The sequence below is a fragment of the Hyposmocoma kahamanoa genome, unplaced genomic scaffold, assembly GCF_003589595.1.
Source record: "Hyposmocoma kahamanoa isolate Upper Pololo Valley unplaced genomic scaffold, ASM358959v1 100021, whole genome shotgun sequence".
Lineage (NCBI taxonomy): Eukaryota > Metazoa > Arthropoda > Insecta > Lepidoptera > Cosmopterigidae > Hyposmocoma > Hyposmocoma kahamanoa.
This window is the reverse complement of record NW_020653200.1, coordinates 5,084,117-5,097,459: the sequence shown is the minus strand read 5'-3', so window position 1 is coordinate 5,097,459 and position 13,343 is coordinate 5,084,117. Positions and strand designations below refer to the sequence as shown.

Genomic DNA, 13,343 nt, shown 5'->3' with positions numbered 1-13,343 from the left:
GTTTGAAAAAACAAATATACCTACGCGATTTAAATCCGGAAAAATAGTTTCATTTCCTAAGTATTTATACATATTAAATTAATTTCGTTTATATTTAACATTCTATGCGTAGCGAGTGTCTTTAGAGTCTTTAAGTTAATCTCAAAAATGGATATCAAAATGCTTCATATCAAAATCAATCTTTATTGTGTTATCATTTCTTTTCACAACATTTACGCGCCAGGTGTGCTTGTAAGCGGTTAGGCACATACCACAGTAATTATTGTCCGTTGCAGTCAAAACTTTCGATGTTTGGCATTAATAGATAATAACCGAACGGTGCCGTGTAGTAAGTCCAAATGTCACATACGGTGTAATTGTTCATCGGTGGACCAGTGTCGTAGTGCACAGGCGGTCGAAGTATCTACAATAAATGAACATGAACAAAACACAGTTACTTCCAATACAAATTTAGTCTATAATATACCTATATTAACTTTACTTACTAAGTAAGTAAAGTTAAAGTAAAGTGGAAGTAACTTTTTTTTAACATACGAAGTAACATTCCTACGCTAATCCATGTCATTAGTAGGTACTGACGATATGGATTAGCGTAGGATTGTTTGCAATTTTTTACCAAAGTGAAGATGAAAGTTTTTTTCTGAACGAAAAAGGAAAACGCTTCCATTGATAACCTGCAATATTTTAGCAAAAAATTCGAAAATTTGTTGCTTTTGACAAACTGCAAAAACAAGGGTATTCTGATTTATTACCTAGGCTAAACCGAGCCCGTTTTCAACAAGATTTAGGTATTTTACCTAATTATTTTAATTAGGTAATATTTTATATTATTATAGTTCTTGTAACTGCCTAAGTAGGTATACAAAAACTACATTTGATTATAATAAAATTTTAAACGTTACCACAAAACGAATTTTCTGCCATAATTGTTTGGGGAGCGTCTTTCGATGTTTAGTGGACTGATTCTATTTTTGCCCAATGAAACAAAAAAAATATAACATTGTTTTAGAAAATGCAATTGTTTTTTTTGGAGTGATAATTGGGTTCTCTGGTTATTTTATAATGTTACTATTTCGGGACAATAGGCTTGGAGCGCACCGCTTGCTTTGCTTTTATTTATACACGATCACGCCTCATCTCGATCTGTCTGTATGAGTACAGATCTTATTACTTGATTGGGTAATTTTCAGGTGTAGTTTTCTCTACCTAATTTCGGAGGCAATTATTATTTAATTATTCGACTAAATTGTAGCATAGTATTAAATAATATTTCTTAGAGACATCTTGTTGAGGCCAGTGTTGCATACTCGGCAATATTCTTTAAGTTCGATATTGACAAACTGACGATATTTTCCGCTGTAGGGTAAGGTTGCGTTAGTCGTACCGCCTAAGAAAAAACCGCTGTATTATTTAAGGTTATTTAAATTAAACAAAACCGTTAGCGTCTACGGGATCTTTATTTATTTTACTATCAATATGTTTTAAAGAAAATACAAAAAAACCTTTATTGAGTCAGGTATTGACAAGATTTTCAAAAAAGCACCTTTGGAACGGTTTAGGCACCTGGTCGCCTAATTCGTACCTCCTATAACCTAAGTCGTACTGAGATTAACATTTCAGTCAGGACATCATAAACTGTATAGTACAGTACTAATAAAAAGAGATCATAATAACAATTTAAATCTAGAAACAGGTATTAAGGTGGTTAAAATCAAATAATTCTTAATATTTTTGAAGGGAGAGAACAATACCAAAATCTTATGTGCAAGGGGGAACACAGAAAACAAAAGTTTTAAACTCTTAGGAAATACAATTATAAATTGTAATGAAATAAAATTATAAGTAAATTTTTCTGAAAGAAAATTGTAAATTTTAATTAAATAAAATTAAAATTCTCCTGAAATGAACTGACAAATTCTATCGAAATAAAATTATACATGCTTCGGTAATCAAATAAAGGCATATTATATAATAAAGGCACTACAAAATTAGTTTTGTTGAACACAAATATATTATTTAGCTGAAAAAAAGTAAGAAATAATTTTCATAAATTAGTCGTACGTAATTTTCGACGGGTACTTAAGCAACGACACCCTGAAAATTTCAAATCAAAATTACTGTTATAACACAAAAAAAATCTACCATTTGCTTGGGCTTAAATGAATGCTAAAATACGTCAAAAATAGACAAATACCAAAAAAGTAAGTTTACCACCATATTCTTCCTTGGAATAGCTGCCGAATGAATGAGAAATTTTAAAGAAAGCAGTGCAAAAACTTACTTTTTCATATTTTTCCCAACACGAACGTTGGCCGGCCGCCGTTTGCTTATGTTTACTCGCTTAATTTAATAGTTCAAATTTATGTTAGGTACTAGATATTACTTCCCACGCATGTGAGAGCAGATATCGCTGGAGTACGACTTAGGCGGTGGTACGACTAACGCAACCTTACCCTAATTGATGAAGGGAATCCTAACCGACTGAAGATCGCTTTTAATAATTTTATGCTTTGAGTAGTTACTATTGATATTGTTGCTCGATGATGAAGGTTCTTCTCCTGTAGGGAAATTTGCTGCAACTGCGCGTTATTTTTTAAGGATTAAAAAGTAGTCACACATGGACTTTTTTTATTATTTGCCTACTAAGTGAAGAACAAGTCGTGCGCCTCATAATAATCGGCACGCCTGTTTCAGTGCCACTTAGAGCTTTAATTATAATTCATGCTTTCAGAACAATTTCTTAAACCAATTTATTTATTCTTAAACCATCTGTAGAGAACTAAATATATGCAACAAATAGACAATTTGTAAATAAAATAAGTTTAAGACTTATGAAATGTTATCCTTGGGCAGTAACGTAAGTATTCATTAATTGAGACAGATACGTGTCGCACAGTGTGCCGACTGGCAAGCCACCACGCCACGCACTTGTCAATGCGAACCATCATAATTTGAGATAATGGCTGGAACACTCCCCCGTGGGAAACCGCCCACCCGCTGTTAAAGTTACCCCTGACTCCTTCCCTCACCCCCTTCAAAGAACCCTGAAATTACAACAACCACAGCTTATACAAGAATGTAACAGTTAATGACTGTATGGTGCTTATAGCTTAATACACGATTCGTCATAAGGGTAACTAACTACCTTTAAACATAATTAGAGCAGTGCTCTAGTATGTATTTACGTATGTAAATTGAAGAACTGTAGCCAATTGTATAATTGTAATTTTCAGTCTTTTCTATGATAGTCTAGCTTACTAACTTCACTAACACGCTATTTAATTTTGATGAGTCCTTTCTGATTGGCGCGTCAAGGTGTTGCATCGAATATGACTAACAAAATTGACCTATATAATAATATATTTTACAGTAAATTCGCAAAAAATATTATTATTATTTACTTTGGTTCTCGGGTAAATAACCATTAAAGAGTGATAGTTATATTAGTAGAAGGAGTAGAGTTCCTTTGTGAAAGAGTTCGCCCAGGGAAGTACTTACCTATTACTGCCGCCAAGCAGTAATGTGACCGTAACTACGTTTCAATTTTGTAGGGGAAATATGCTGGTGAAATTACAGGCACTTGGGACTTTACAACTTGTGTCTCAGGGTGACGGGCGCAGGAACAGTGTCCCTTAGATCTTTGCTATCCAACGCTCTGAGTGGCACTGCAACAGTTATCGACAGGCGTGTCGCTTACTACCACGCACAGGATTTATTAGTCCCGTTTGTATCATAAAAAAATACTTTGGCCTAAATACCATTCCTTTGCGACGTAGAGTCCTTTTTTTTTAAAAAATCTTTATTTATTTAGAGGCATTGATCATTATTAAACATGTCAGCCCCATTAGAAAAACCATACCTCAAGAATCTCTTAATAAAATCCAGACAGATGAATCATGATACTACCTAACCAAACATGTATATACAAAATCTCCGCGGCACTACGTGTTGGCTTCGACATTTACATTTACATTCCGTACATGTAAATGTTCCGTAAATGTATGAAACCAACATGGTGTCCTAAATAACTGCTTACCTAAATAAAAAAAGGTATATATTATATTTTCAAGCTTTTGGTATGTGACCACAACTCTAATCAAACTGTCATTATCCGTCGACGTGAAAGAGTTACGTAGCCATGTGGCGCGTGCCCCTCCCCATTTGAATAATCAATCGTTTATTGATACGATGACGAGGTGATTCCTTTCAAACTCACTTTTACAGTAATTTTCTTACATTTATGTTAGGGTGTAAGCGTGACACGGAGCTGAGGCGAAATATGATTGAGCTATTGTAGCAAATAATTCGTATGCGCATATTTTTAACAATTTTTGTACAACATCAGTCCGTGGGCCGCCTGAAAACGCTGAGTTGTATTTAATTGTTAAATTCTCACGTGTGTTGGGACGCAGCAGCGTAGATAACATTCAATCGGCTACAACACAGGTATAGGACAGGGTTAGAATAGATGTTCAAATAGAAAATTTCGCGATTGCATCTAATGTTTTTTAACCGACTTCAAAACAGGAGGAGGTTCTCAATTCGACTATATATATATTTTTGTATCTATGTTACGCGATAACTTCGGTGGCATTTGTAAACCGATTTTGATGATTCTTTTTTATGATGATGGGTGAAAGACAACACTGCTGTGTCTGAATTATTACATATTACAGGGCAGGCAGAGACAGAATAACAGACACGATGTTATATCCCACGGCAAGAAACGCATTTGTGATGTTATAGATTTGTTTGCACCGCAAACGTAAATGATTATTACGCATTTTTTTAAATTAATTATTATGAATAACAATGTAATAATGCATTTTACAGTATATTCGCAGAATAATGTTATTATTATTTACTTTGGTTCTCGGGTAAATAACCATTAATGAGTGGTAGTTATACTAGAAGTAGCAGTAGAGCTCCTCGTGAGAGAGTTCGTCCAGTACTGCCACTTTACCTATTAATCCCGCCAAGCAGTAATGTGAGCTTTACTGCGTTCCGGCTTTGAAGGGTAAGGGTACTAGTGAAACAAGCACAAAGGTCTTGTCAACTTATGTCTCTGGGTGACGGGTGCAGTGGCAGCGCCCCTCAGATATTTGTGATCTAAAGCTCTGAGTGGTACTGCAGCTGCTATGGACAAGTCCCGTCACTTGATATCATAAAAAAAACATGCAGTAAGTACTTACTTATATTCGTTTCTCTATTGATATGTTTATTACCAGGATCGCGGATTGGTATGAAAAGCTGAACAATTCTAAATTTGAGGAACTCTTGTTATAACTACCACAAACACAACAATAAACACTTCTACAATTCTATCATTAATGGCGAGTATGACGTCTGGCGATATGCAATGCGAATGCACCGCGAGATGAGTTCTATGTAATTGCCAGTTTGTACGCTATATAGGGTGTCTCACGGCTATGCCACACTGAGGGCAAGTACCTTAAATACCTTAGATAGAAAATTTTACATAAAGAAGACTTCATTTTGATTTCATTTCGAACTTTATTCATAATTATAAATAATCGCCAGTCTGACGCCTGGAATCGAATCGCCAAATGTGAAAAAAAACACTTGTACTTTTACTGTACTGATTAAAAGCCATAAGGATTGTTTTCTTCTAAATAACATAGCGTCTCAAATAAAAGGAAGATCATGAAATTGGGGACAGTGGGACACCCTGCATAAATACCAGCTCTTTAATTAGCTAAAAATAAATCTCTCCTTTTTGAAGCCGGTTAGAAAGAGCGTCATGGAGGCGCACGGCGGAGGCGGTAAGCCAGAGTCGCTGTGTCGGGTCTGCGGCGACAAAGCCTCGGGCAAGCATTACGGCGTGCCATCTTGCGACGGTTGTCGAGGCTTCTTCAAGCGGAGTATTAGACGGTATAAAACTATAACACAAAAAGGCACTTTATTGTATTCGCTACGAGTGAGAGACGGTTTTGCAAAAAGGTTTATTTGTAACTAGACTTAGGGTAGTTATACACGACTTCTTTTAGCATCGATGTAAACGCGCGACTACGTCGATAGAAATTCGCGATGCAATCGCCTATAAATCCCAAGTGTAGCGATGCAATCGCGTGTTTATATCGATGCAGTCGGGCGCTTGCGTAGCTGCTTAAAATCGCGCGTATGTGTAAAGGTAGACGATTAGCTAGTGCATCGCGTTTGCATCTTGCTTACATCGCTTTTGCATTGCTGTTAAAACTAGCTGTGTGTAACTGCTCTTAAATGTAACTAAACTACAACATCTCACAATGCCTTTGCCAAGAATGGAGACCAGATTAGGTGTATTATTATGATGAATTACCGATGTTATTTACTTCAAACCATTGTAACAGTAATCTGGACTACGTCTGCAAGGAGAATGGAAGATGCGTGGTTGACGTGACGCGACGCAACCAATGCCAAGCTTGCCGCTTCTCCAAGTGCCTCAAAGTGAACATGAAGAAAGATGGTAAGATATAAAAATAAGAAATAAAAATAATAATATGGGATTCCCGACTTTATGAAATATGTTCGGCTTATTAAACATTTGAATATTTAATAAATCTTAATCATCGGAAAATAGAGTTAATCATATTAAGAAAAAATGCATGCCGTTATGTAAGTTAATATGTTTAGGACACCAAACAAACGAATAACAAAGAAAAACATATTTCCCTAATATTTACGTTGTAAGGTAAATGTTCCAGTGGTTGACGCTTTTAGACGGAAAATCACGTATTTTGCCAAAAAAGTACTTAATTATCAGTCATACTGACTACTTAGGTATGTTAACATATTAAACGGTGTCATTTATCTTATAGGAACTATAAAATTTATAATAATCACAGGCATTATTAATATATTCCAGTTTTCCGATACCTCTGAAATTGTACCAGTGTATGACAGGCAAAATTTCTAATGTCCCAATAGTTGACTATGGTATAGTGAGATCGGAGTACACAGGACATTATACAGGACAAGACGTTATATAAGATTTCATAGTTATTTAACTGCATTAATCACTTGATAACAATAAATTTAAAAAATAAGAAAAACCATAATCAATCGAGAAGCTTTTATTAAAATTAATAAATACTTACTTACCTTTGTAATCAAGGTGAGTAAGTGCGTGCAAAAACATACAAAATATAAACTAGAAATAGAAAATATACGGATGTAACAAAAAGGTGTAGTTATATTAAAGGACCCAAAATAATGCGTACTTCACCTAGAGTCTCTATGCCAAATTTCAAATAAAAATGAGTTACTAAAATGTTGATATAAATTTAATGAAATTTTAAGTTAGTAAAATTTTATACAGTAAAATAATCCGCGATATCCCATATTTTCTCGCAGCTGCTGCGATAGGAATTCATCTTGATACTTCGTGTACCGCCTTCAATACGTCATCATCAGAATAAGGCGACAGCCTTAGTGGCATTTTTACATTGAACAATACCCGTAGTGCTTGACACCTCAATATACAACTGTCAATTATTGGGTCCCCGTAGTAAAACAGTTTTTGATACCCATGTCAAACACTACTCGAACTACCCATAGAAACTTGTCACTAACAGAGTAATCTAAACTTATGTTCTCCGTCCGTACCAAATGGTCGAAATTAAGTTTGAAAAAAAATTCATGTATAGGAGTGCTTGACATGGGTGTCAACTACTAGTAAACATTAAAATTTTGCACCAGTGTTTGACATGCCTCTAAAATAAAATATAAACGATATACATCAATAAATACACACAAAATTAATTGTTTTTACAGTTATCTAATAGTTTTTATAAACACTTACCGGTAATTAATAATATTCCGCCTGATAAATTCACTTGAGCTACTCAAAGTCTTAACGATTTCTATAACAAGAGCGACGCACGTTACACTCCGATCACCTGCTCGCAAACTTTCGCCATATTCAAAAATTATTGAATGAATCGATGAATGCTTTTAAATTAAATTCATAGATGTCGTTACAAGTACATTTAACACGGTTTTGGAGTAATATCAATGTTTGTTTTCTTATTTTTTGAGAAAAAATGCAAAAGTGTGTTACATTGGGACAGTGTCAACCACTGGAACATTTACCTTACTCAAAGGGTTACGTTCATTTTGAGCAAAAAGTTAATATATTTTTTGTAATATCAAGCTTCTGAAATGATGATTTATTTTGGAATATTAAATTAAGCATTTTAGAGAAACGGAGCAATCAATACCTACATATCTATGAAGAAAGCATTGCCTCAATAAAGTATTTATCCACTGTCCTCCACTTTGCAGCATGTCTTTTCCATTAGGGGACATCTCAAGTGTTTGCGGCTGCCGAGCGGGAAAAATTCACGCGCTTTATATCTTATTTCTATCGTTGATACGATCACCGCTTTCTGACTTGAACACCATCGTTCACACGGTATCTATGCTCGATTATATCTACTTATTTATCTACTGTTTTGCGATTACGTTACAACATCGAAACAAAGCTTAGTTCGTGTCTCAAGTATCTTTTAATTATTATACCCGTTAAATTAAAACACATACCTACTTTTTTGCTAACGTAACGGAGTAAACGTTAACTAACTTTATACGCGCATCTTGACCTTACTATGTGGAGGGTGCGAAGTCAAACACTCGAGGTGTCAACCGCAGCCGCGATTCACACAGATATTTATTTACATAACAAATTGTTCTCGCCCTACGACCTTTTTGCCCTCGCTGACGCCTCTTTTGTACAACACTTGTACCTAATGTAGAGTCTAGTTCAGCAATCATTTAGTTGCGATTTATCAAAATTGTTGCCAACTTTACGAATGCGATGATGCTTTCTTATTATTTGTACCATTTGTCTTGACGTCTTCAATAATATTTACTATAATAATATTAAAATCAATACAATTCAATACTAGTTTTACATTTTAGCGTTTAAGCTTTTATTGTAATACCTTATATTTGAACTTCTTTTCTAATAAAAACTATTAAACGTCTAAAGTGAATTAAATAGGAAGTAAGTTTACGAATATATTTTAAATTGTTATAGCGGTGCAGCACGAACGCGCACCGCGTCCGGGCGTCTCGGCTCCCCAGATGGCCCTGCATAAGTTCGGCTATCCAATCTCTCGATCACACTCGCTATTCCCCACTCATACGCCACTTACCTTCTCCGTGTTTCCCCCATTACATAGTTATAACCTCCGCACGCCGGACACAGTCACACACAATCCCTTCCTAGAAAGTTTCCAGGATTTTTCGAGACTGCCTGAGTCAATATCCACGTCGGATATTTCGCACCTAAATTCGCTTCAAGTGGGCTCGCTGGGTTCGTTGAATCCTTTCAAGATCTCCCTGCTGTCGAGCCCGCTGCAATACCCAGTTCCGCACCCCAGCTACTTTCCACCCAACGTGTTCTACCCGCCCGTCATTTCCAGCGACACTACGGCTCCCACCGAGCAAACATGCAGTAAGTACGCGGAAATCCAAATACTTTTAACTTATAAGTGTTTAAGCTTACAGCTTGAGCTAGGTATATTTTATTTACCTTTATAGCACGACTTCCTAAAACTTTCAGTAGATACGAACAATGTCTAGGTAATCAGTTTTTATAATGTACACGTTTCCTACGGTTTCCTTTATTATGTTGCCTTGTTTTCTGTAATCAGAAACCATGTCGTCTCCAAAACTCGACCGGCCTCTTCACGTAGACGTAGCCGACAAACCTGACTCGCAGCACTCAGACAAACTAAAAGAAGACGAGGTTTCAAGTTCCGAAGAAGCCTTCAAATCAGACTCCGTTTCTAATTACATACAGAGAGAGGGTGAGCGAACTAAATTATTTTCGTGGTTGCATATTACTTAATTTGTAATAAACAACTTGTTTTGTTCTGTAATATTTTTTACAACTAAGTTTTATAAATTTAGATTCTCCAACAAAATTTGGCCATCCAGCGCACATAGTATCAAGAAATTCTGAAAAAATCCAGGAAACTCAGTACAAAGACGATGTGTTTACGGAATATATGAAGGAAAGACAGAAAACCGTTCAATCAGAAGGCTCGAAATCTATGAGCGTACAAGTCGACTCGAAACGTTTCTACGAGCAATGGACATTGTCTGGAGAAGTGTACGAACCGGCTGCAAAGTTACTGTTGCTGGCAGTGAAATGGCTTTACACAGTGCCATCGTTTCTTCAACTGAAAAGAACAGAACAGTGCTCTCTTCTGTGTGGCAATTGGAGGGAGATATTCATTCTCACAGCGGCGCAGCATTCTTTTTACTTTGATGAAGGTATCTGCCTTAATTTTGCTCATTAGTACTTAATCCATTTGATAAAATATTTTCCACGGTTTATTGAATACTTCCTGGCAAAAGTAACTTTCCTTGGACGACTTTTATTTACCTACATTTATCTCAATAACAGATCATATCACTTCCGTAATGTCGGTGAAGCGCCCCAACATTAAGGATGAATTGAGAAACTTCGCCGTGGTGCTGGATAAAATATCGCGTTGCAGACTTGATAAGGCAGAGTACGATTACTTAAGATCGACGCTTTTGTTTCGAACAGGTGAATATTTTAATAAAACCGTCTCCAATGAAATGTTTAAGTGTATTATACAAGTAGATCAATGTGCTATCTATATCCACAATCACACATAGATCTGAATATGGTATTTATGGCTTCTTTTCAGAAGTTCTTGATACATATTGGCCGCATATTGAATCTCTCCAAGAAACAGCATTAATATCGATGCAGCGGCACTGCAGCGGACGAGAGGCGCGAGCTTGTCGCCTATTGCTGCTCCTGCCAGCAGTCTGTTGCCTAGCGGCGCGGTCTCTACTCGATCTCCTTCTCTTCCCCAGCACAACCACAGAAAATATTAAAACTACCCTCTCGAAAATTCTACTCTACACTTCTTTGTGAATTTATACTCGGTGTCGATACGATTCGTTCTTTCTTGTCCTGTTGTATAAAACCCTATATTCCAGTAAACATTGTTTATCATACTAGCCACTTGATTAATATTATAAATAAAATAAACAAAAAAGTTTAAATTTTTGTTAAGTACGAATCACGTCAATATTTTTGACTAGGGATGCCGCAGACACCTGCTTAATTAGCATATTTTTAAATATCTGCTTCTGTATCCGGAATTCGAATCAAACGACTCAGATTTTTTGCGGATACGAATGTTTCGCAGGTCACGATCAGATTATCGGGTGCAGGCCTCACACAGATCGCGTATTTAGTATTTAAGACCCACCTTTATTTAAAATAAAGTGTTTTTACACACAACGATGCACACACATTTTTGGACACTACTGACCAAATGGCGACACACGCAACCTAAACTATTTTGCCAGCTGATTGCATGTGTGATTTCTATTTGTGCTTGGACTGTTGTACGAATTACTTTATATTTTAATACTGGGCTTTGTTTCCGGCTGGGCTTTATAAACCTCATCTCCCTCAGTGCTAATTAGTCAATCGAGGAATTCAGCAGCACGTAGTGTAGCAACGACCTCTTTGTTTTTCAAACAAAAATTATTGAGTATACGTTACACTAACGGTAGTTGGGAATTTTGTTTGAATGTAAATTGATTTTTGTAAGCAATTATGCCGTCTCCTTCAACAAGTGTTAAGTGTTTGGAACTCTTTCATTCAAGAAGCCGATATGTAACGTTTGAAATAATAATATTCGTGTAAAGAACAGTCGACGACATCTTTGAAAACTTCACGTATTTATAGATTTCGAAATATTACCATGCCTTCTACTTTTCATCTCCTGTTTAATTAACTTGTGTAGAATTATTATCTTTTACTTAAATTTTTTTATTTAAATTTTGAAAAGAAAAATACTGTTTTTGTCTCATATCCGAATCTGCAGATTTGAACGATGAAAAATTCGTATCCGCGCCCGCGTTTACCAATGCCATAATCTACATTTGCGGCATAGCGCCGTCCATGCTTTTGATTCAGTACCTAGCTAAAGATGGAACACACAAAAGTGTCCTCTAAAAGCAACATAAAATATACCTTAGGTACCTACAGCTGAATAAACTACAAGAACTGTTTTTTTACTATCCTCAATTACTATAATCATCAAAACCTACTAAAACGAAACCAGTGTACCTACCAACATCTTTGTGTAACGCTATAACAGCAAATGATCTCAACTAATACTCAAAATATCTAGCATTAAATATTGTATAACTAGAGGTTCTACACTGTTGGCAATTTTAGTCAACTATTTTGGTGATTACAATTATTTGTTAATGTATAGCTAGGTCGTCCTATTAATTAGGTTATTCTTAAAGTTACGTCACTATAATTAATAGTACTTAATTATGTAGGTATGTACATGCCGCTGCCTTTATATAATAAGTCAGTAATACAGAATACTCCGATTTTAGACCAAGTATAGGTACAGTGATGAGCAGAGCAAGGGAAACTTTGTGGTGAATAAAGCGCCCATCTTATGTCAAACATTTTTTATACGTAACAAGAAGGGGGTTTTCGATAAAGCTTTGCTTTCTCTACTTGTCTCTGTGTGCTTGTTCAAAATCGTAGTATTTAGCGTTGCACTTCTATAAAGGTTGAGATAATTGCAATATGTAGATATCACTAAAAATTTAATTTATTCGTTGGCACATTGTTAGTTACGCAAGTATGTAAATATTATTCAGGTTTGTTTTTAATTAACCCGTGACTTCTTAACACGGCATTATTTATAAATGCAACTTTTGATTTCCCATACACAGTGCATTACTTGTTAATATATTCGTATGGGAAACTTTAAATTGTTTCGATAAGAGAATTGGAATGCCTTGAGTTTTCGGGTGAGTTTACTTTTTATTACTGATAAGTTCTAATCAAAATCACTTTTGGAATCACTAGACTTATCTGTCTTTTGTTAATTGATTTATCGTCTCTCTGCCGACTAATGTCATATCTAGAAGTAGGCATTTATTACGCAATATACGAGTGGCTGCTTAAAAATAATCTCTTGTTTTAAATCAAATAAAAGAAAATAGTACTTATCTAAAAATAAATGTAAGTCAACACTAGCGCATTTCTAATTTTGTGAAAATTGGTTGGTTGCTGTGCATATGAAAAAGGGTGTTCTTTCTTTATTTTAAATCTGTTCATTTCTAGGATGGCGAATGACGGTTTCTTACCATAAATATACAATTTTCTTTCACGGATCACGGAATAATAGTAATTTGCTTTCTGAAACTTAAGAAGATGAGGTTCTGTATACCATACAGTTTTGTTAATATCATACAAGATACAATGACGCACGTTTTTTTTACTCGTTAACGACAAAGATAGAGACGATATCTTAGAA

General features: G+C 35.5%; 1 protein-coding gene across 1 annotated transcript; it reads left to right on the top strand.

Annotated features, from left to right (window-relative positions):
* The first annotated feature begins 5,745 nt into the window (after positions 1-5,745).
* On the top strand, positions 5,746-10,918 carry LOC113240530 (nuclear receptor subfamily 2 group E member 1-like). The gene is made up of 7 exons (XM_026477863.1): positions 5,746-5,892; positions 6,351-6,466; positions 9,038-9,457; positions 9,657-9,812; positions 9,916-10,281; positions 10,415-10,561; positions 10,686-10,918. The coding sequence occupies exons 1-7, from the start codon at positions 5,762-5,764 to the stop codon at positions 10,916-10,918; spliced, it is 1,569 nt and encodes a 522-aa protein (XP_026333648.1). The 5' UTR covers positions 5,746-5,761.
* The last annotated feature ends 2,425 nt before the right edge of the window (positions 10,919-13,343 follow it).

Bases quoted from the DNA above. Each gene is read 5' to 3' on its own strand.
- LOC113240530 (XM_026477863.1), top strand. From the start codon at position 5,762: ATGGAGGCGCACGGCGGAGGCGGTAAGCCAGAGTCGCTGTGTCGGGTC. The intron at 6,467-9,037 runs GTAAGATATAAA...AAATTGTTATAG, and splicing joins AGTGAACATGAAGAAAGATG to CGGTGCAGCACGAACGCGCA. The intron at 9,813-9,915 runs GTGAGCGAACTA...TTATAAATTTAG, and splicing joins TAATTACATACAGAGAGAGG to ATTCTCCAACAAAATTTGGC.